At 37.0% G+C, this 20906-nt stretch overlaps 2 protein-coding genes across 4 annotated transcripts; one reads left to right on the forward strand and one right to left on the reverse strand.

Moving 5' to 3' along the window:
* Positions 1 to 6869: 6869 nt before the first annotated feature.
* On the forward strand, positions 6870 to 12464 carry LOC116032929 (WD repeat-containing protein DWA2-like). 3 transcript variants are annotated; one of them, XM_031275674.1, is made up of 13 exons: positions 6870 to 6991; positions 7089 to 7305; positions 8361 to 8472; positions 8732 to 8831; positions 9280 to 9407; positions 9579 to 9648; positions 10179 to 10267; positions 10504 to 10549; positions 10767 to 10840; positions 10953 to 11023; positions 11101 to 11159; positions 11858 to 11916; positions 12005 to 12464. In XM_031275674.1, the coding sequence occupies exons 1-12, from the start codon at positions 6947 to 6949 to the stop codon at positions 11897 to 11899; spliced, it is 1053 nt and encodes a 350-aa protein (XP_031131534.1). In that variant the 5' UTR covers positions 6870 to 6946; the 3' UTR covers positions 11900 to 11916; positions 12005 to 12464. The 3 variants fall into 3 exon arrangements, with proteins under 3 accessions (XP_031131534.1, XP_031131535.1, XP_031131533.1); XM_031275675.1 differs by having other exon boundaries at positions 12030 to 12464; XM_031275673.1 differs by having other exon boundaries at positions 11858 to 12464.
* Positions 12465 to 15130: 2666 nt separating this feature from the next.
* LOC116031898 lies at positions 15131 to 20526 on the reverse strand. Its single transcript, XM_031274250.1, has 6 exons — positions 20284 to 20526; positions 19618 to 19664; positions 19419 to 19531; positions 19198 to 19337; positions 17962 to 18043; positions 15131 to 16096 (listed from the first exon to the last, which is right to left on the reverse strand). Exons 2-6 carry the CDS (start codon positions 19655 to 19657, stop codon positions 15983 to 15985), a joined length of 489 nt encoding a protein of 162 aa, XP_031130110.1. The 5' UTR covers positions 19658 to 19664; positions 20284 to 20526; the 3' UTR covers positions 15131 to 15982.
* Positions 20527 to 20906: the final 380 nt, after the last annotated feature.

The following is a 20906-nucleotide window of genomic DNA, read 5'->3' on the forward strand; positions in this document are numbered from 1 at the left end:
TACGTATCGATGTATCATCGGATCTCTTCTTTATTTAACTGCTAGTAGACCAGATATATACTTTGCAGTAGGTGTATGTGCTAGATTTCAGGCAAGTCCTAAGGAGAGTCACTTAAATGCATCTAAAAAGATTCTTAGATATCTCAAGGGTACGCAAAGTGTTGGACTTTGGTATTCGAGAGGTGGATCTTTCAAACTTATGGGATATTCAGATGCAGACTTTGCCGGTTGTAAAATTGATCGTAAGAGCACATCTGGGACACGTCAGTTTCTAGGTGGAAGACTTGTCTCATGGTTTAGCAAGAAACAGCATTCGATAGCTACAAGTACCGTTGAGGCAGAATATGTAGCAACTGGAAGTTGTTGTGCTCAGATTTTATGGATGAAGCAACAATTACTGGATTATGGTGTTGAATGTAAAGAGGTTAAGATTATGTGTGACAACACTAGTGCCATAGCTATTACTCAGGATCCGGTGCTACATTCAAGGACAAAGCACATTGACATAAAATATCACTTCATCCGAGACCATGTTGAGAAAAAGGATATAACTTTGGAATATGTTGCAACGGAGGAGCAACTAGCAGATATTTTCACAAAGGCGTTATGTGAAAATAGATTCTCTCAACTAAGGTTAGAATTGGGAATGATAGAATTGGGTTGAACGGTCAAATCTTATCTCCTTGTATTTAGTGCCATGAACTGTTTCGCATGTGAGGAGCGGTTTCATCAACTTTATGGCAGCTTTGGAGTTACACAGCATTGAATGGTCATTCATTTAGCATCCCGTGACTCAACGTGCAAAGTTTTTGGGCTATAAATAGAGGGGTTTTCTCAGCAATTCATGTCATCGACTTCTTCATGGAGAAGAAGAAAGGAAAAGACGATGTACCATTCTGGTATAGAGGAAGGAAATCGGCAGCCAAGTCCAAAGACTTTCAAGGAGAAAACTATCCAGAATCAACTAAGGGTGAACAGATTGCAGAGTTTCCTGATAATCCAAGCAAGCATCCTATTTCCATCCAAGGTGAATGGATCCCCAAATGCGTGGAGATCCACAATGATGGGATATTGGAATCAGGAGAACAGTCTCGTATAAGTAGGACTCTTACAGTTGCACATTCTGGAAAAGGATCTCCCTAAGCCAAATGGAGAACCAATGAAAAGGGAGATGGAGCCTGTGAGGAGTGCAGTAGCGGAGAGGTAGAGAAGAACAAGAATAATTAGCCACCTCTAGTTCTGTTACTAGAATAAATAGGATTTTAGATGGCTAGTTCCTGCTCTAACGTTAGATTCCTATATGGTTTTCCAGGGCCAAACAAAAGTTTCTAGGAAATCTAATAGTATATTGATTCATATGTAATGTATCTGGAAATCACTAAGTGAACTTAAGGATATGTTCCAAGTGATATCTTTTGGATGAATCAATCTTGTTCTTCTTGCAATCTGTGTTCAACAAGTAGTTCGAGAGATACTTAATCAGTTTGCCTATATATACTTTATGTCTCGAAGAAGGGAAGTTCGAGAGATCACTTCGAAAGATAACAAACTGGTTCTGTGTGTATCTCTAAATGGAGGAATAAGGAGGGTTAGGGATCAATCACTCAGGGGGAAGATCCTTAACCATTTGAATGCGTTGTTATTGGATATACCAGATCAAGACGGAGGAATAAGGAGGTTTAGGGATCAATCACTCAGGGGGAAGATCCTTAAACTAGTACAGCTGAACGTTCACCTTCGAAAGGTGAAACTAATGTGTTCAACGGATATATGTGGAACGGCTATTAATGTTAGCCACGTGGTCTTCGGTTACTGACGGTTTTCCAAATTTTAAGGGCACTATCTTGATTAATGGGAGCATGCTTCAGTTATCTTATCTTATAACCCCACTTTTAAATTCTAAACCGTCACATACTTTCCCAAAAATACCCTTACCATATGTTATACTCCTAACCGTTATAAAAGGGTATTTCTGACATTTCACCTCTTTTAAATCAACCGGGATCACCTGTCGGGTCAAACTCTCAACCCTACCCATATATTCGACCCAAATCCACAAGATATAAAAGCCAAATCCATCATCCTTACCCGGATTCAAGCTCAAACCGAATATCCAAAATCCCCAATTTACAAACACTGTACACATTCCCTCCAAAACACCAAGCTATCAACAATGGCGTCCGAATCATCTTCTTCAACCTCATCTTCTGAAGCTTACTAGAAAGAGTTAGCCCATATTCGAACTCTCATCAAGCAAGTCAAGGCGGGGAGTATCCTTGACAGAGATGGATTCGTCAACCACTCGACGAACCCAAAGCAGACGGAGAAAGTCCTCAAGAAGTTCGAAAAGGCCGGGCTCATGAAATACATGACGCATGATTATCGAACCATCCACGACCTCGACTACACCGAATGGTTCGCGAATGCTAAGGTCACAAAGGGCAAGATTGAGAGCCGGTTCAACGAAATTGATATCACAACATCCGTTGGTGACCTAAGGGCAGCATTCGATTTTGCTGCATCAGAAGAGGCAGTCAAGCACCTCTCGGATTACAATCTGGACAAGCAAGCTTTTTGGGACAAAATCCGACTGGAGAATGCACCGTCCAGCGCAACCTCTACCCTCCGCAAATACCATATGAAGGAGAGGTTTGCTATTGCAGCTGATCTCATCATGAAATTCATCCTCAGCAAGGCATCTGGAACCGATGAGATCAATCTAGACATCCTCAAAATCCTCCATGCCATCTGGAACAACATTCAAATGGACTGGGCGCACATCATCTTCAACTTCCTAAAGCAACAAGTGCAAGGCTCAGTTTCAAACACCAACCAGTCGATTAATAAAAAGGTTGGTTTCGGTTTTGTTGTTCAATATTTGTTGAGTTTGAAGGGTTTGCAATTGAGGGAAAGGAGAGAGATTCATCGTAATACCTATATGGGTAGGACGAAATCTAAAGCTCCAAAGTCCAAGGGTGTAAAGATTGCACCCTCTCCCTCAAAGCCTAAGGGAAAGGGCAAGAGGAAAGCCCAATCTGTCGAGGAGGATTCTGATGATGCATCACTGGGTGTATTGATTAAGAGGGTTGTTCTACCTAAGAAGGCTAAGAAAGCTAACTCTGATGCTGTTACCAAGACTCGAGAGGTGACACCCTCTGTTATTCCAGTACCATTCGAGGACAGGGCACAAGCCCAGGGGGAATCTCAGGCTACAATGGCCGTTGAGGTTGAGAGAGTGCCCCCTACCAAGTCCATCTCGGGTGAAATTATTGTTGATCTGAATATTGATGGTGCTGGTGATGCTGATGAATCTGTGGATATGTCTCGAGAGGAGACTCGAGAGTTTGAAGGCACTGGGATCAGTGATCCAGTGCAGAGAGATGTTGAGGAACCACGAGAGGTGGTTCGAGAGATAGCAGTTCCAACAGTTGAAGTCCAAGACAACACAGTGGTAACTGCTGCTGATGATCAGGGCACTGTGGTCAGGGACCCAGTGCAAAGTGCTCAAAATGTGGAGTTGACACCCACTGAATCTGCTCAAGTTGAAGGATCGATAGTTAGAGCCATAGCAGATGTTGGGTTGGGTGACGATCTCTCGGAGCACAATCGAGAGATCGATGTGCAGACAGTGGAAGCTGCATCAGAGACAGAAATCCTATCTGCTGAGCCTCATGATCTGAATGACGAAGTCACCTCTCAGTTGGATCAACGTGTTGAAGACGTGCCTAGTTTGGATGATTTCTCCACGGTACTCCAATGGATCGACTGGAGAATAGGCCCCTTTGATCAACTGATTGCACTAGTAGCAGTTATGGAGGTTGAGGAGATCTTTGCTTTGAACTGGTTAAACCTTACCGACATTCCAGGCAATGAACTTCGAGACCTAGCCCATGAAATGCATGTGACCAAGAAGAATCTTGGCCGATCTGACAGAGGCAAGGGCATAGTTGCTGATGAACAAGAAGACGAGCCTGAAGTGGATCCTGAATTAGAGGCACAATATCAAGAAGATCTCAGGCTCTCCACTGCTCTATCCTTGGGACAGAATGTAGAGGATACGAGAGGTCTAGGGGAAACCTCAGGGGTTGCAAGAGATGATCCTGAAAATTCAATTGCAACGGCAGCAATCCCTTTGTCCCAAGTAAGTGACTCTGCTCTGGACGAATAGGTAGCAGCTTCGAGAGGTGAATCCGAGACCTCTGAAGCACTTGAGGCAGAACCCAACTCAGTTCTACTTCTGCCAGCTCCTGAGTCCACACCCTCGGATGACACCGACGAGGCACAGACAGTTCGAGAGGGTGAAATTTCGTTGCTCACACTGCCAGGCTTTCCAATTTACATGGAGCTGCCGTCACCATTCTTGCTACTAGATGACACCGCATCAACCTTTGCAGCCAGGATGGTTGATAGACAAAGGTGGAATGCACCAGCTGCTCCTGAAACCATCGTGATTCCTGATTCACCTAAGCAGACTGAAGTGCAGCCGGATGAGCAACGAGAGCAGACAGTTTCAGGTCCTGCTGGTTCGAGAGGTACTGAGGGGGAAGATGTTCCCATCAATGGTGGAAACCGGCAAGCACCTATCGATGCACAACCTCCTCCCTCAAATCCGATCCTTCCGGCAGATGATCAAGTTCCCAGCTCTGGTTCGAGAGGTACCACTAAGGAGGATCTTCAATTGGATGGAAACCGGGAAGCATCCAATACAGAAGTTCCTTCCTTAGCTGATCCAATCCCACCAGTTGCTGAAGCTGAGGTTCCAGGTTCGAGAGGTGATGAGCGAAAAGTGATCCGTCCCTCAGGTGGAAACCGGGAAGCGCCTGATATGGAGCTACCTTCAAGCTCTGATCCCAGTGTTCCTACTGATCCTCAGACACACAATCGAGAGGTAGACTCACAGTTGCAAGTCATGAGTGGAAATCTGGAAGCACCCAAGTCCCCTCCGACTAAAGGTACTCCTCAACCTTCTTCTCCTCCTTCTGATTATGATCGACAGGCCGAAGAAGCTTTCGTTGGCGAGGTGCGCCAATTTATGGCCGATCAATCTCAGAAGATGGCTCAAATTGAGCGCATACTCACTGTTGTTCGCAACACATCAATGCCTGCTGCTGGTACAAGTGAATCCCAAGCCAGTCATGCAGAACTTCTCGAACAAGCAGTGTGGGCTGAAGATGCAGCAAGACGAGCCGCAAATGAGGCTACGGAAGCTCGAGTAGAAGCTGCAGAAGCAACGGCTGAAGTGGCAGAACTAAGAGACATGTCATGCTCTCGGCATGCTTGACATGTGTCGCGCATGTAATTGGCTATCTTGGGAATGTCCACGTGTTGCAATATTCCTAATCATCCACTAAGTGATGTGTTCGGTACAAGGTCAAGAATCTGGGTCTCAATCTTTAAGTAGTCTTGCTCAAGGTAAACTTCCCAACCTAAGAAGGTTGAGGTCGACCCTAGGGCAGAATAAAGCTTAACGTTTACGAAGCGTTCTCTCAGTCGTCGTGTTTAGGTCAGCCCTAGGGCACCCTTTAACCGCCATTTGTCTGCAACCACATACACACGTGGGCGTGCATACACGATACACACCCCATACATGCATTTGCGTGCTTGCTCGCATACCACCACCTTGCTCTCGGGTAGTACCACGACCCACCTCACTCTACCTCACCAATGGGTCTGGCCCACACTCATATATCCCATCAATACCTTACAAATTTTTTACATTTTGGAGCAACTATATACTATAGAAATGGATTTGGTGGTACTTACAACAATTTGAACAACCGTTAAATTATGTGATTTGTTGATACCAAAATTTAGATTATTCACACTATTGTACTAATAATGACATCTTCATTTTATGGATCTCAATTAAAATGTCAACATCAAAATTCTTTAAAAAAAAAAAAACTTAGGTGATCTTAGCTTCACCAGACTAATCCTAAACCAATATGACCCCGCAAAGTATTGTGTGGACCATAGAATATAAGGTACATTTTTAATATATTAAAAATATATTATTTGTGTACTGAATGCACATTTTAAAAAAAAAATGAATGTACATTATTTGATAGTATATAAAATAATGTACTTTTAGTACTCAAATAATGTATTTTACGTATACAAATAATGTACTTTTTATTTATGATCCACATAGTTGTGTGGACCATGGTTCATATAATAACGGTTGTATATGCGCCCTAGAGCCACTCTGGAGGTAAATCACTAGTCGCGCAATTAACTCACTGGCTTGGATCTTTTTCCCATACATGCTTCGGTGTGATTCGATCCTTACATTGTCACCTCCTGCCATGACCTTTTAAGTCAAGCGACAAACCAACTATGCTAAGCTCGAGAGCAACATCAAAATTTTAAATGAGAGAGTAAAAATATAGAGTAAAATTAGAAGTCGAAGTAGTATTTTCCATTTGAAAATGGTATTGAAATTTGAGATTACAAATGGAATAAATTTCAGAAATATTATTAGTGGTAATGGATTAATAATTTCATTAATCCAAAATTAAGGGTGCGTTTGGTTCGCACATGAGAATCGGAATCGGAATGGGTATCAAATACTTGGTAAGGGTAATGGGTTTTGGTGAAAGTATTTAGCATGTTTGGTAGTTGGGTGGAATGGGAATGATTATTAATAGTTGGGGAAGAAATGATGAAGGAAGATGAAACCCTTATTTAATAAGGGTATGGGTTTTGCCATTAATGGGGTATTCCAAACCCATAGTAGCATTCACAAAACCTATCAACCAAACACTAACAATCACTTTGATACTCATACCTTATGCCTAAACCCCCAACCAAACACACCCTAAGACTTGATACGAGTACAAGATTGACTTTGGACTACATTGCAATTTGCAATACATACAACGATAAGAAGGAATAGTGTAGAAAAACGGCGAGTATAGATCGAAGATTTCCGAGATCAGTCGCAACAATGCAAGGAGGATCAACAGGCATCGGCTATGGCCTCAAGTATCAGGTAATCTCTGCTTCCTTCCCTTCCCTTCTCTATTCTCTCTTGAGTCTTCACAATTCACACTTGCTCTCTACAATTTCCATTTCCGCATTTCTCTCAGGCGAGATGCATCGCCGACGTCAAAGCCGACACTGATCATACCAGCTTCCTCGCCGGAACTCTTAGCCTTAAAGAAGAGAACGAGGTGCATCTTATTCGGCTCTCCGCCGACGGCACCGAATTGATCTGCGAGGGTCTGTTTTCTCACCCTAATGAGATTTGGGACCTCGCTTCTTGCCCCTTTGATCAACGCATCTTCTCCACCGTTTTCTCTTCCGGTAACTCGCCGATTCCCACTTCACTCTGCTTAATTGTTGATTATGTTTTTTGTTGTTCTGTTTTACAGTTTCGTCTTTATGAATATAATTGCTGAAATGTTATATATATTCCATCTGGGACCACTGTCTTGTTAAGAATGCAGATTATGAGATCTGTGGTCAGCTAATAGTGAAACGTAAGAACTCAATTTCAATAGCTTATGATTTACATTGGAGCATTAGAAAGTGTTCTGGCTGCATGGTAGAGCATTATAACTGTAGTTTGAGAAGTTGTAATTTTTTTGAGGATTTCCATGAGCTAGTTGCCAAATGTGAGACCTGCATTTCTATAACCTTTGCTTGAAAAATTTACTGGAAGTGTATTAGCAGTGAAGTTGATGCAAGCCATGACACCATCCTATTCATTCCAGTTGAAGAATGCCCTAAGAATGGAGCTGGCCTACTCCTAAGTTTCTTTCTGTATCTCAATAGCATTATATGTCACTAATAGTCATTTCATTTCGGTTTCTTTTTATGCTTTAATACCAATAAATCACTAAAGGCCACTAGTTTACTTGTAAGTTTTTTTTTCTTACTTTATAAATACCCATTTCTTATTGTTTTAATAATGGGGGAATTCAAAAGATTATAATAAGAAAAACAATGTAGAATCTTTGTCTTCTTCTCTAGAAGCCTTTCTGTTTCTGTTACTACCAACAGTGGAATTTTACTTTTGAATATAGTTCCCTCAGATTCACATGCAAGGTCTTGCGTTCCTTGTGTTGGGTTTGACTCCATCTAACTTATTTTTGGGTATTGATTCTGGGTTGACCAAATGCAACAAGAGTTTTTACAGCAGGTTGTGTGTGGGTTTGCTTCAATTTTGATTTATCAAGCACAATATGGGTTTTCATGGCAGGTCTTGCGTGGGTCCGTATCAGAAGTTGTAGGGTTGTATTGCTTGATTGGTTGTTTGTTAGGTCATATTGGTACTTGGATTGAAGGAGAGTAGGGAAGAAGATGATGCACTCATACACTACATTTATTTGTGATAGAATTATGATTTGGTTTTGCAGGTGAAATGTATGGGGCAGCAATTTGGCAGGTGCCTGAGCTGTATGGGCAGCTGAATTCCCCACAGTTAGAACGGATTGCTTCTCTTGATGCACATGGTTCAAAGATTAGATGGTGAGTTAACAATTTCATAGTGGTTGGGTTTATGATTCTTTAATATGTTCTTATGATCTCTAAGTAGAAGAAAATGGAAATGCAGAGTGCACCGTAAAGTTTGAGTAAAATGATATACTGATTGCAGTATTGCACCATGATGAAAAATTTAGCGTTCTGCTTTCCAATTGTCACTGAGGATTTCCATTGAGTTGAGTAGTCTTGTTTTAATCTATTTGTTTTGAACACTAAAGTCTTCTGCAACTTTCTGAACTGGCAGCACACTTTGGTGGCCCACTGGAAGGCATGACAAATTGGTTACCATTGATGAACAGAATCTTATTCTGTGGGGCTTTGACACGTCAAAGAAGACTGCACAAGTATTAACTCTGGACACAACTTTAGCCATTTTGCTTTGTGAAAATAAATTTATTTGGGAAAATCACTATTTTGGTCCCTTAATTGTTTTGCAACTATCAATTTAGTCCCCTAGCCACTATTCTGTCAGTCAACCGTTAGTTACCAAAACAGTGGTTAGGGGATTTAATTGACGAAATTTAAAACAATTGGAGGGCCAATTCGACTAAATAGACAATTGCAAAACAATTGAGGGACCAAAATAGTGATTTGCCCAATTTATTTTGATGGTTTTTTAGCATGCAATTTTCTGTGGCTGGTATTACAAAACCTTAAGATTTACATCCTTATTCACCCTCCTCTCCAACACAAAACAATAAATAAAAGTAATGAAGATTGGTATATATGTAGAATCTTGTTAGCTCTGATTTCTTGGGCTAATTATTATTCAGCTGTTGTTGCCAAGTTTAGGTGCAAGCAAAAGAATCAGCTGGATTGCTTCACTCTTTATCTGGGGGAGCTTGGGATCCACATGATTATAATGCCATTGCCTTAACATGTGACTCATCAGTTCAATTTTGGGATCTACGTAATATGAAGTATGCTAATTTTGTGCATATTTCTCCTTGTCATATGATAGACACTGGTGCACATTTCATTTGTTTTACTTTAGGTCCACTCTTTTCAAATTTTATTGGATTTTTAAATTTGAAACAAAGGGATGAGGAGATTGTTTCTGACAATTAATATCATAACTCTTGCACTTGCAGGAAAACAAGCTCAATTGAGCATGCTCACATCCGAAATGTAGACTATGATGTTAAGAAAAAGTATATGCTTGTAAGTACCTTCAAATGACTTTTTTAATCAGTTAATGTAGCTCTAGTACTTTGAAGTTCTTATTCCTAGCTGTTCCTGATCAATGGGTCATTGTATATGGTTCACGGAGAAGATATAGATTAATGAGACTAGGTTGTCTATAAGTATTCCTCTTGACTAACTTGTAGATTTAGGGGCATGTTGGCACACAGAACTGCATCCACTTTGAGGGATACAACTGGCTTAGCTTATTGTAATGACCTCTCTTTCCTTTGTGTCAAGTGTAAGGACAGATAATTTAAATGCATGAAGTGTCAACTTTTTTTCTTGGAAGTGTCTAAGTTTCAATTCTCACTGTACTCCACTGTGATTACCCTTGTGATATGTAATTGGTTAAAATTAAAAATCAGGACTGAGATATAGAAACATACTTATCCGCTAAGAATTGTTCCATTCTTTTATCTTGTTCGGTATTGAGGAAATAAGGGCAAGGTTCCTGTAAAGTGTAAACCTGAACTCCCAGTCTGATTAATATGCTTTATATTTTGTAGGTAACTGCTGAAGATGAATCTGGGATAAACATATGGGACCTTAGAATGGTGAAGTTTCCTGTCTTACAGCTTCCTGGGCATGATCACTGGTATATCATTCTTGGCAAATTCTAGATATTGTTAATTTGCAAATGTGATGTGTTTGGTTAGCTATGCTCTTTGTATGGATGTGCTATGAATACATTGCTTCATTATCTTGAGTTATGTATGTGAATATGCATCCCTCACCCTTGAATGTCTAATTGCAATCATAGTTCATTTGGTTCTCACAAATACCTAGCCTTTCTTGTTTTCAAATGAGCAAGTGTAATTTGTTTGTTGACAGGACATGGACTGTGAAATGTAATCCTGAATATGAAGGCTTAATTCTGGTTCTCTCTCTCTCTCTCTCTCTCTCTCTCTCTCTCTCTCTCTAAATCACAAATTCATGTAACATGAAGGAAAAACATTTAGAAAATGTAGATGACATTTCTTTGGCATATGTACCAAACTTTCTGCTCTTCTAGACTCTTCTAGACAGTCTTAAAACTACTCTCTTTTGTATTTTGGAGTGCTTGTATTATGCTGACAGCATCAAAGCATTTGTAGAGTGCTGGGACTGACTCTGCAGTCAATTTGTGGCTTACATCTCCTCCTAGTGCTGCAGACCTAATGTCTGAGAGGTGATTGTCTTCATCCATAATCCTTGCCCTGCATGCAGAAGAAAACCATAAGATTTTAATGTCTCTATTAGTTGACATCATGTCTCATAAGTTTTTTTTTTTCTAATTTCAGCTTTGAGTCCAATACTAGTCGGGTTGGCCATTTGCTTAACTCATACAGTGACTATGAAGATAGTGTATATGGTAATTGTCATAAAATCTATTTGCCTCTTCATCTTTACTGCCAAACTCAATTTGATTTGTCTACCTTGATTTTGAAGGTCTTGCTTGGAGTTATCGAGAACCATGGATGTTCGCATCATTGTCTTATGACGGGAGGGTATGATCTATACTCTTTCATATAGAACCTAGGGAAAAATGAAATTGTATCTTGATACTAGAAAATGTTTCTCCTTTATAAGCATAGGCTATCCCACTTTATACAGGAAGTTAATACCCATCTTGATGAATTATTACTTGTTATGCTGGTGGGAGTGATCTGCAATTTTTAGCAATTTTCCAATGAGAGGGGTTTGGATTTAGCTTAAGTTGTAAGCTAAACCCCTTTCCAAATTAGACAGTTTTGAATCCCATCTCCTCCATCCCAATAGATCTCTTTGTTATGTTCTGGTTTGCATTTGATTGGACTGTACTTAGAAAAACTATCTGTGACATAGAGCAGTGGTATTGCCTACATCAAGGACAATCCTTGTCTAGCTAGAAAATCACTATCATACTAGAGGGATATGCCGATGTCCCTCTTGCAACATTTATTAGTGTGATCATCCATTCTGCTAGACATGGAGTTGTTTTAAGATTGCCATCTCTTTGTTGAATACAAGAGGCTAACAATTTTGTTAGTCAAATTGAGCCTTTTTTCTGTTTCTGTTCACGGGATATGGAGTCTTACAGGCCTTTTGGAGTTGGAGATTCAGTCGTATTAGAGGATATTTTCATGCCAATATGATCAAAAATCATTAATTTGAAGTCTTATCTCTTCTTTTTTTTTTTTTTTTTTTTTTTTTTTGTTATAAATAGGTCGTTGTGGAATCCATTAAGCCTCATCTTCCAAGAAGATGAATAATGAGCAAGTGCAGGTGCTCTGGTTCTCAAGCACTTCTTATTTTGGTCCCTAGCTCTCTTGTTCTGATATTCCTTTACCCATTTCCTACATTTTAACATCAGAGTTTGAGAATAGTGTTCGCATCAGAATCTGTTGCAGCCAAACAGCGCGATGATGATGAAGCCGCAACTGCTGACATGGAGTTCAAGACTGTAACAAGACATTGCTTTGCTTGTTGTGTTATGGTGTTTCTTTTTCATTTTTATGTCAAAGCTTAATCCCACCATTCATTCACCTTTGCCATGCTTGTTGCATTGGTTATCACTATTTTTGTGCCATATCAAAACATCATATATCAGGAGTTTGTGTTAAATGATGTAATGGATGTACCAATCTTTGTATGTCATAGCATCGCATTTTTTGGATGAAGCAAAGCTTTTGACATCCGGAGAGTGTCTCCGGAAGCAGTTTTATGTTTAGAACAGTATTGAACTTAAAGCTTATTTAATCAGACTCTTGATATTGTAAAATGATTTTAACTTTCTCATGTTTGATGCAATGATGAATTATAGGTTATACGAACTTTATGCTCAAGATAAATAATTCATTTGTTATTTGCGAGTGCAAGAGGGTAAATCATCAATGAAATTTTCCACGCTCAGTGTTTTTGTATGTGTGCATAGTACTTCTGACTCTGTTATAATGTTGCATAAAGAGTCAATGTCTCCATTGGATTTTGAACCTGTGACCTTTCATTTGGGAGAGTTACAGTTGTTGAGTCATTGGGAATGTGTGCATTTTGGTTAGTTCTATTATGGTTCTCACTTTGAAGGTCTGTTGTATGCATTCGTTAGTTTGCTGTGTGCGTCTTGAGGGAGGGTCTTTTTCCCCTTGTCTTTGTATGTACTCATGTGTACATTGTGTGTGCATTGTTTGATTTTTCCCCTTGTTTATATGTGCATCCATGTGTTGTCGTGTGTGCACTATCGTATTAGTTGGGATCAGATCATATCATATTGTTATAAAAACATAATAGCTTGCATCTGGTGGTAGTTATGTCCAACTGTCATACATCCAAGTGTTAAAAAATCAGTTTTTTTCCCACAATCACTTTCTTTGGGTTACCTAACTTTTGAATAGTGCATTTTGGAATGTTGTTGCAAGCTTGACATTCCTGGATTGGTGCATATTGATCTCAGACATCAGTATTTCTTGCATGAAGTACATTCTTAGGTTTGGCAGCTCTTGTGTGTCCCCCTTGCAGCTCTTGTGTATTTCTTGAGATGGGAGGGAGAAGAGGGAAAAGAAAATAAATAAATAGACATAGACTCTGTTTGGTAGAACTTATAGCTTATTTTAAGCTACAAATAAGCTATAAGTTTTGTTTAGTAAAGCATATGATATGTTTGACAAACCTAGCTGAAAAGGAAGATAAAAGCTGAAAAGCTATAAGTTAAAAACTGAAAACTGAAGAGTTGTTAAGCTAGCTAATTATGTTTAAAAGTGTGATAAAATTAACTTTTTGATAAACTAATAAATGTAAAAAAGACTAAATATGACATCTTCATAAAATTTAAGTAGAGTTAAATTTAAATAGGTTTGTTTACATATTAAAATTTAACATTTTGAAATGAAACTATTAGCATAATCATGATCTAGCATCTCATAATGAAGTAGCAATATTGTTGCAAATCTCTTTATATCAATAGAGGTTTCACTTCAAATTTTTGTCGATAGAGATATAGGAGAGGAGAAAAGGTCAAAAGAGTTTTTTTTTCTTTTTTTTTGAAAAGAAAGGTCAAAAGAGTTTTAATTAGGAAGGGCAAAGGATGTCATTTATTTAAAATAATAATGATAAGGATAGAAAAAAAAGTTAGAAATTACTAGCTTATTTTGAGAACATTAACAAACAAAGCTTATAGCTTATTAGTAAGCTATAAGCTTTGCCAAACAGAGCCTAGGGCTCCAAATAATAGCTTATTTTGAAACTCCCAAGTAGCGTTTTAAAATAAGCTCATAATTTTTTAATTTTTTTTTATCTTTATTATTTCCTTCGTCCCATTTTATGTGTCTGGTTCGGTTAACGATGCTTGACTGAAATTATTTTTAATTCAATTTTTCATAATATTAAATTTAGTATTAGTATACAAAATTTATATATTTAGAAACTACACTAAAAGTACTACTCCATCTGTCTCATTTTACCTGTTTTATTTACTATTCATTGGTCAAATCAACTCTTTATTTATTTCTTATTTTCTTTAGTATTTTTTTTATTTTTAAATTTATTTTTTTTGTGTTTAATAGTACTTTTAATGTAATTTCTAAATATATAAATTTTATATATTAATACTAAACTTAATATTAAGAAAAATTAAATTAAAAATAAGTTCAGTCAAGCCTCGTTAAACGAATCAAACAACCAAAATGGGATGGAGGTGGTATTAAACACAAAAAATTAAATTTTAAAATAAGTAAAAAATAATAATAAAGAAAATAAACAAAGAAGAAAGAGTTGATTTAATCAATAAATAGTAAGTAGGACGGATAAAATGAGGCAAAAAGAATAATTTACAAAAATGACACCATTTACCTCCATTAATCAAAATCTTAATATCTTAGTTTATCCTTAAATATTTTTTTCACTTATCAACTAATTGAACAATTAATTTTACAAAACACTTTAATTTCAATTAGTTAGCTTATTAGCTACTAACTTTTCAAACTTTCAACTTCCACGTAACTTTTCAACTCAGAGCGTCAAACAGAGCCTATATGAGTGAAGGTTTTTTGTGGTACTGTTGGAAAAAAAAATTTAAATGAAAAACTGCTGGTGCCCAGGCCCCAACTAGTGCGTACCCTGCAGGCGCCCATTGGGAGTGTTACAGAGCCTTTTTTTTTTTTTGTTTTTTTCCCTCTTTTTCTCTCCCTCTCTCACATAGATGGCAATAAAATACCTAACAAAAACTATATGAACTGATGGAGATGCTCTAAGTGGGATTACTTTACCACTGTTTTTATTGCCAAAATATACTTTTATATGAGAGCCTCTTCATGCTTCCAATTATCCAATTATCCAGATATTGCACTTTTTGTATGAAAATTGATAGAATCAACCAAAAAAAAAAAAGTCTGTCCATGTGAATTGAAATAAATATCTAAATTCAAATACAAAATATTATTCAAAAATCTAAATTAAGAATTGAAATCCTTATCATATTAACAGTGCTTAAATATCTACAGGTTGGTTTCATCCAACTAGACCAACAAGCTTTAATTGAACTCTCATTTCTATCTTCATCTCCAATATGTTCAACAATGTTTCTCAAATACAACTATTGGAAGGAACATGAAATACTATTTAAAGAATATGCAATACTTCTAAAGATGATGTAGTAATCTTCAAGCAATATGTAATACACATGAAACTTGTATGATTCTCAGCAAATGCTAGATTACAATGAAGTAAAAGAGTAATACTTTTCGAAAAACATGGAACTTATGGTGAATCCAATGCCAAAAAATAGTAGAGTAATTGATATTATCTTGAGTTGATTGAATTCTATTTAGCATCAAACACTAGGCCTCGGTAATTCTTGTATAGACCATCTAATTATTGTTCAAAGTGTGGATGTCTCTCCATGAAATATAGTATTCACCACGAAATGCAAACACATTCTGAAGGCACTAAGAAACAAATCAAGAAATCAGACATCTCCTAAATACTTTAACCCAACATAAATTGCATGTATTAAAATATGTACTTACCCTACAGAGATTTTCTCTGAACAAAGTTGGCCTAGAATATCGATCACATATAAAAATAATCAAAAGAAAACTTTGACTAAAACGCAAAGCTTTAGTTGGATGGAAAAAGGGCAGATAGTAATTCCATTAAAGTGAATGTGGATGGCAGCGTACAGAGACAATCAGGGAATGTACACATACGTCGGCAAAATTGTTCCTTCTGAGAAATTCAGAAGGCACTTCATGTGGCAATGCCAAAGAATATGCCATTAGTACTAGGTTTAGGGATACATGTGAAGAACAGCATTTGCCAGATCTGGTTACCTTTCAGCATGAAACACACAATTCTTGTATCATGCTGCCCTCCTTGAAAGCAAAGCCAATAGAAAACATAGGGCAGAATCAACTGACGATAATGCAATGATAAACAAAACAACAAGAACGAGTGCAAGACTTGCCGTCTTCAGCTGCAGTAACAAAAGAAACTGCATCAGTTCTGCTTTTACTAAACATAAGATAAAATTGTTCTTGAATTTATGAGAATACAAACTAAAGTTAATTGAGGCGCCTAAAAGATGAAAGGACTGTTTAAATATTGAATTTATCCATCAAAGCAAAAGATGCTACCATTGGACAATAGTATTCAGAGCCTATAATAGCTACATAGTAACACAAGAAATAACATATGTACTTTCTCCCATCTATATTGGCAGTCAGGCCAAGGAATTGTGTGCTTTAGATGGGAACTAGCAGCTCTTTTATTTCAGTCAGAGCATGGGACAAACCCAGTAAGAACACTAATAACCCTGGATGATAATTGAAGATCGTTTGCCTCTACTAAAACGGGGTAAATGATTTCTCTCATTAAAATGTTGAGATTAGACCCTAGTCACCTACTTTCTGTAATAGCAAATTAGCAATGTTCATGGGAAACAGCTAAACAGAAAGATCATAATCGAGCAAAAACAAATACAAAAATCATAAGCCATAAAATATAATGTCATAATATGATGGAAACTGAAACTCTACTATACAAAAACAAAAATCACATGAACATCTGAGGACTCCATGGATCTACCCTTCATCCTCTTAATCCACTTCTATGACCACTATCAAAGATGACAGTATCAAAGGACTAGAAATTCACCCCCATAAGAACCCGCATCCTTGCATTTTTGCATCATTTAGGAACAGTTCTTTGAAAAAATGGTCTCTACTAATAGCTCTGATATTCAGAGATAAGAAACTCCATCATTCAATCTTGAAACATGCATCTAGTGGGAATTTTGTATCCATTAGCTTGAAAGTTGTTGCCATGGGTAAACCTAAGGGCCTATGACACAATGGTCAGAAACTTGTTTTGAAGCTCAGTATGTTTTCCATCCTCAAAATTCAACATAATTAGTAATGAAAAACATTTTCCATTTTTCAACTTTTCCAACAATTTTCATTCTCCAAATGGAAAACAAATGTTTGAGAATTGGGAACCAAAAAGAGTGTGCATTTCACAAACACCAGTAAACAATAAGAAGGGTCTGTTCACCCATTTTTTACATTTGGAAATCAACATTGAAGTTGATTTCAAACTTTCTTTACAAAGTTAAAAAAAATGGAAAATTTGTTTCCATTTTGTAGTTTGGAGAATATTTCAACTTGAACAAAAACTCCATTGTTCCATTTTTGCTTTCTATTTTTCTGAAAAAATGAAAATATTACCATCTTCTAAACAATGCCTAAAGATCTATACTTCACATCCAAAAATAATAGTAAGATTTAAATTGAAGTTGAGCTTCTCCAAAACACATAACTAGCTGAACAATGAGTTAATAGCTATTTTCACACATTTTATTATATATTGAAAAATGAAATGGCAAGTTTCATTTCCTTTAACATGTTGGTAAGGTGGTAGAAAACTAGAGATAGATACTACTACAATGATTTTGATAAAGGAAAAGCAACATACATTTTTAATAAAATAAATAAATCATAAAAAGCCTTCTCATTAGACAGAAAACCAGTCCTCTCTCTTACATTATTAGTGCATATTATTATACAAAACACTTTGCCATTTCACTGGAACTGAAGCAAACCACTATTACATTCTACTTTTGAGGCAGGCTACTTTAAATTTTCAATGAAGCAAAAAGGAAATGATTTGACAAAGTCTTACTCTGATTGAAGATCAGAATAATTTTTTAAAAAAAATAAAAATTGTTCAATGGTGAGAACTAGAAAAAATTGACAATCTATACAAAAGAGTGGAAACCATGTCACCAAACAATATTGGTCTTCACTCTTCAGAAACGAAAGAGAGTTTAAATTTAGAACTAACCGTGCTCTGGATGCTTGGCCATTCTATGTACTTCAGCTGACTTGGCTGTTCAGCCAGAAATGATAGTAAAGTCTTAGTTACCCTGTATATTAAACAACAAATTCATTAGCAAGTGTTTCAATATACCTTACTTCATAATACGGCAGTCACGGAAAAAATAAATACAATAATTACTTTTGTAAAAGCCTGGGAACTGCAATTATGGGACATCAGTTTTACAAAAATTATCAGTCTAACAAATACGTGAAAATTACCACCCTAAATCAGAAGCACACAAGGAGCTACTTTATTTCATAAATTCTAACTTTGTTTCCTTCAAAATTTCCATAGGTATACAAGCAAGAACTGGAAGTCCTGTTTCCATAGGTATGGATGAAAGGCACAATGCCGGTGGAAGCAACAACATAGGTACAGCAAATTTTTGTATTTGCTCTTGTATTTTTCAATGTTGGTTGGGTAGTGTTTTTTTTTTTTTTTTTTTAAGTGAAAAAAGCAATACAAATATATAACAACAACAACATAGGTACAAGTGTACAACAAAGATTGCTGCGGACAATGCTGCAGAGGGCAGAGTAGACTGATCAGAAATAGGGATTTCTTCGAAAAAAATAAAAATAAAATATACACTTTGTATCAAAAAGACCAAAATGCCATTGTATTTAACGTCATTTAAACATGTTTATTAACGGAGGACCAAAAATGATCATGCCACAATAATACTAGGACCAATGGGGGATGTTCTGAAAAGTGGAATGACACCTATAACTCTAATACAAAAAATGGAATTAACTCTTCAAAATTACCACCCTAAATCAGAAGCAAACAAGGAGCTCTTCATAAATTCTAACTTTGTTTCCTCAAAATGTTCATAGGTATACAAGCAAGAATTGGAAGTCCTGTTTCTTTGAGTTTGCTTTCTTCCCTAATCTTTTTCCTCTCACCACTTGATTCCAGCTTCCAAATGAAGAAAAATATTTCAAGATTTAAAATGATTTTAAAAGAATCCTTAGGAATGGGTCTATAATAATGATACTATAATAATGGATGAAAGAATGTACGGACAAGAGAACCAAGTTGAGCTTGTATGTGTTATAATTTCCAACCTGTATCTTCATATTTGCAAACACAAGTCTCACGTCCACTCTTTTAGTTTTATCTATTTTCATATATGATCCTATTTCTTCTCTGTTCTACAAAACTATGACTGCAGAGGGCATGTGTATGCAAGTAAAGTACCTGAACGGCTCCATTAAGAACCCGAAAAATGGCTTGTTGTCATCATCATCTCTCAAATGCTGATGATTTCTTTGGACATATGAATAGCATTTGATATCATGACTCGCAAAAGATGTATGCTCAATCTTTACACTAGTTATCTACCAAAAGGGAAAAACATCAAAATGCTCATATGGTATGATAAATATGTAGATCTTGTAAGCAGAGAAAACAATAGTTACTTTCTTAGGTGTCAGTTGAACAGAAGAATGCTCTCTGAAACTGAACCTATTGGAGCAATGAATTCGGAATGGCTGTGTGGGAGACTTTATGTCAGTTGTAAGTTGAAAAGTACCTACAGCTCATAGAACATTAGCAAATTAACCGAACTTTCAGCACAACTAATCAAATTGGCAAAAACAAAGTTGACATATATTGAACCTGAAAGGTAGGAGTTCCAGCTAGAAACAGACACCACCATCTCTAATCTATAAAGAAAAACAATAGACGTCAAGTAACTTTTTGCTCATAAATTTAGAAATACAGGAGATTCCATGCTCATTTAGTCCTGAAACATGAAAACTAGTGATCAAACAAGCGAAATGTTGTGCTGATTACAGTTCAGCCATAGGGAACAACAGCACATATACAGTGTCACTAACATTTTGACAGCCATAACTTTCATTGTACCATAAATGTTCCAAATCCACAGCCTTGGCACTGAACCACACAGCTACAGGCTACTGTCTTTATAACAGTCATGGAAACCATTGCTAAATCATGTCATCAACGACAGCAAGTGTGCGGTTGCTAATTATTGGTGCATATGTGACTAGGCCTAAGCGTTCGGTCTGGGCAAAAATTCTAAATATTTTAAAATTTTCGGATTTCCAAACCCCAGTTTAGCTTGAATGATGGGGATACGTTAATTTGGTCTCAAATTTAGCAGGTTGGATTAGGTTAGAATCTGAAAAGTGTATCAACAGTGAGAAAAAATTCATTGAGAATAACTACAAAAGCAAAATTCACAGAACTAATGTACTTAAAAGCCAAAAACATAGTTTTAAAACGGAGCAGAAAATATGTTATGCGTAGGTAAGGAGTTACCTTTGATTTTAGAATGCGTGATGTAGAGATGGGGAGAAATGAAGAGGCTACTACAGGGATGAAAGTGCAGTGGAGAAAAGTGAATGAACTCTATCTCTCCCTCAAATCTCAATGCTTTGCGACGGCGCAAGAGAAGATAAAATTGAGCAGGGCAACAATAATATTAGGACTGGAGGTGGAGAAGGGGAAATTTGATGAATGATTCAGAAGTGAGAATGAAACATACACAGAACACTGCAAGTTACGTTGTACTCCGTAATTTAATTGTTAGACTATCCTTATTGGGCAAATCTCTATAGCTTTTTTAGATGAGTCTCACTTTCACATTAAATTTACAAATTCTTCACTATTTATTTTGTATTTTTACAAATCTCTCACACTTTTAAAAATAAATCTCACTTTTATACTCCCTCTACTTTTCTTAATTTACCCTTGCTTTCTTTATTGCTTTTATTTCCAAAAGTGAAAAATTGAGTGGTATAATTGAAAAGCACATTACATTTACTTTAATTTCTTAAAAAGCGTGCAAAAAGTAAATAAGACAACCATTTCGGGACGGAAGGAGTATTATATTAGTATACCACCCGTGCGATGAACGGACAAAATATTTGAAATATTAAAAT

This window comes from Ipomoea triloba, chromosome 10 (genome assembly GCF_003576645.1).
Source record: "Ipomoea triloba cultivar NCNSP0323 chromosome 10, ASM357664v1".
Lineage (NCBI taxonomy): Eukaryota > Viridiplantae > Streptophyta > Magnoliopsida > Solanales > Convolvulaceae > Ipomoea > Ipomoea triloba.

Bases quoted from the DNA above. Each gene is read 5' to 3' on its own strand.
- LOC116032929 (XM_031275673.1), top strand. From the start codon at position 6,947: ATGCAAGGAGGATCAACAGGCATCGGCTATGGCCTCAAGTATCAG. The intron at 8,473-8,731 runs GTGAGTTAACAA...CTGAACTGGCAG, and splicing joins CATGGTTCAAAGATTAGATG to CACACTTTGGTGGCCCACTG. The intron at 11,024-11,100 runs GTAATTGTCATA...TTGATTTTGAAG, and splicing joins CTATGAAGATAGTGTATATG to GTCTTGCTTGGAGTTATCGA.
- LOC116031898 (XM_031274250.1), bottom strand. From the start codon at position 19,657: ATGGTGGTGTCTGTTTCTAGCTGGAACTCCTACCTTTCAG. The intron at 19,338-19,418 runs GTAACTATTGTT...CCCTTTTGGTAG, and splicing joins TTCAACTGACACCTAAGAAA to ATAACTAGTGTAAAGATTGA. The intron at 16,097-17,961 runs GTTAGTTCTAAA...TTGTTACTGCAG, and splicing joins GGCCAAGCATCCAGAGCACG to CTGAAGACGGCAAGTCTTGC.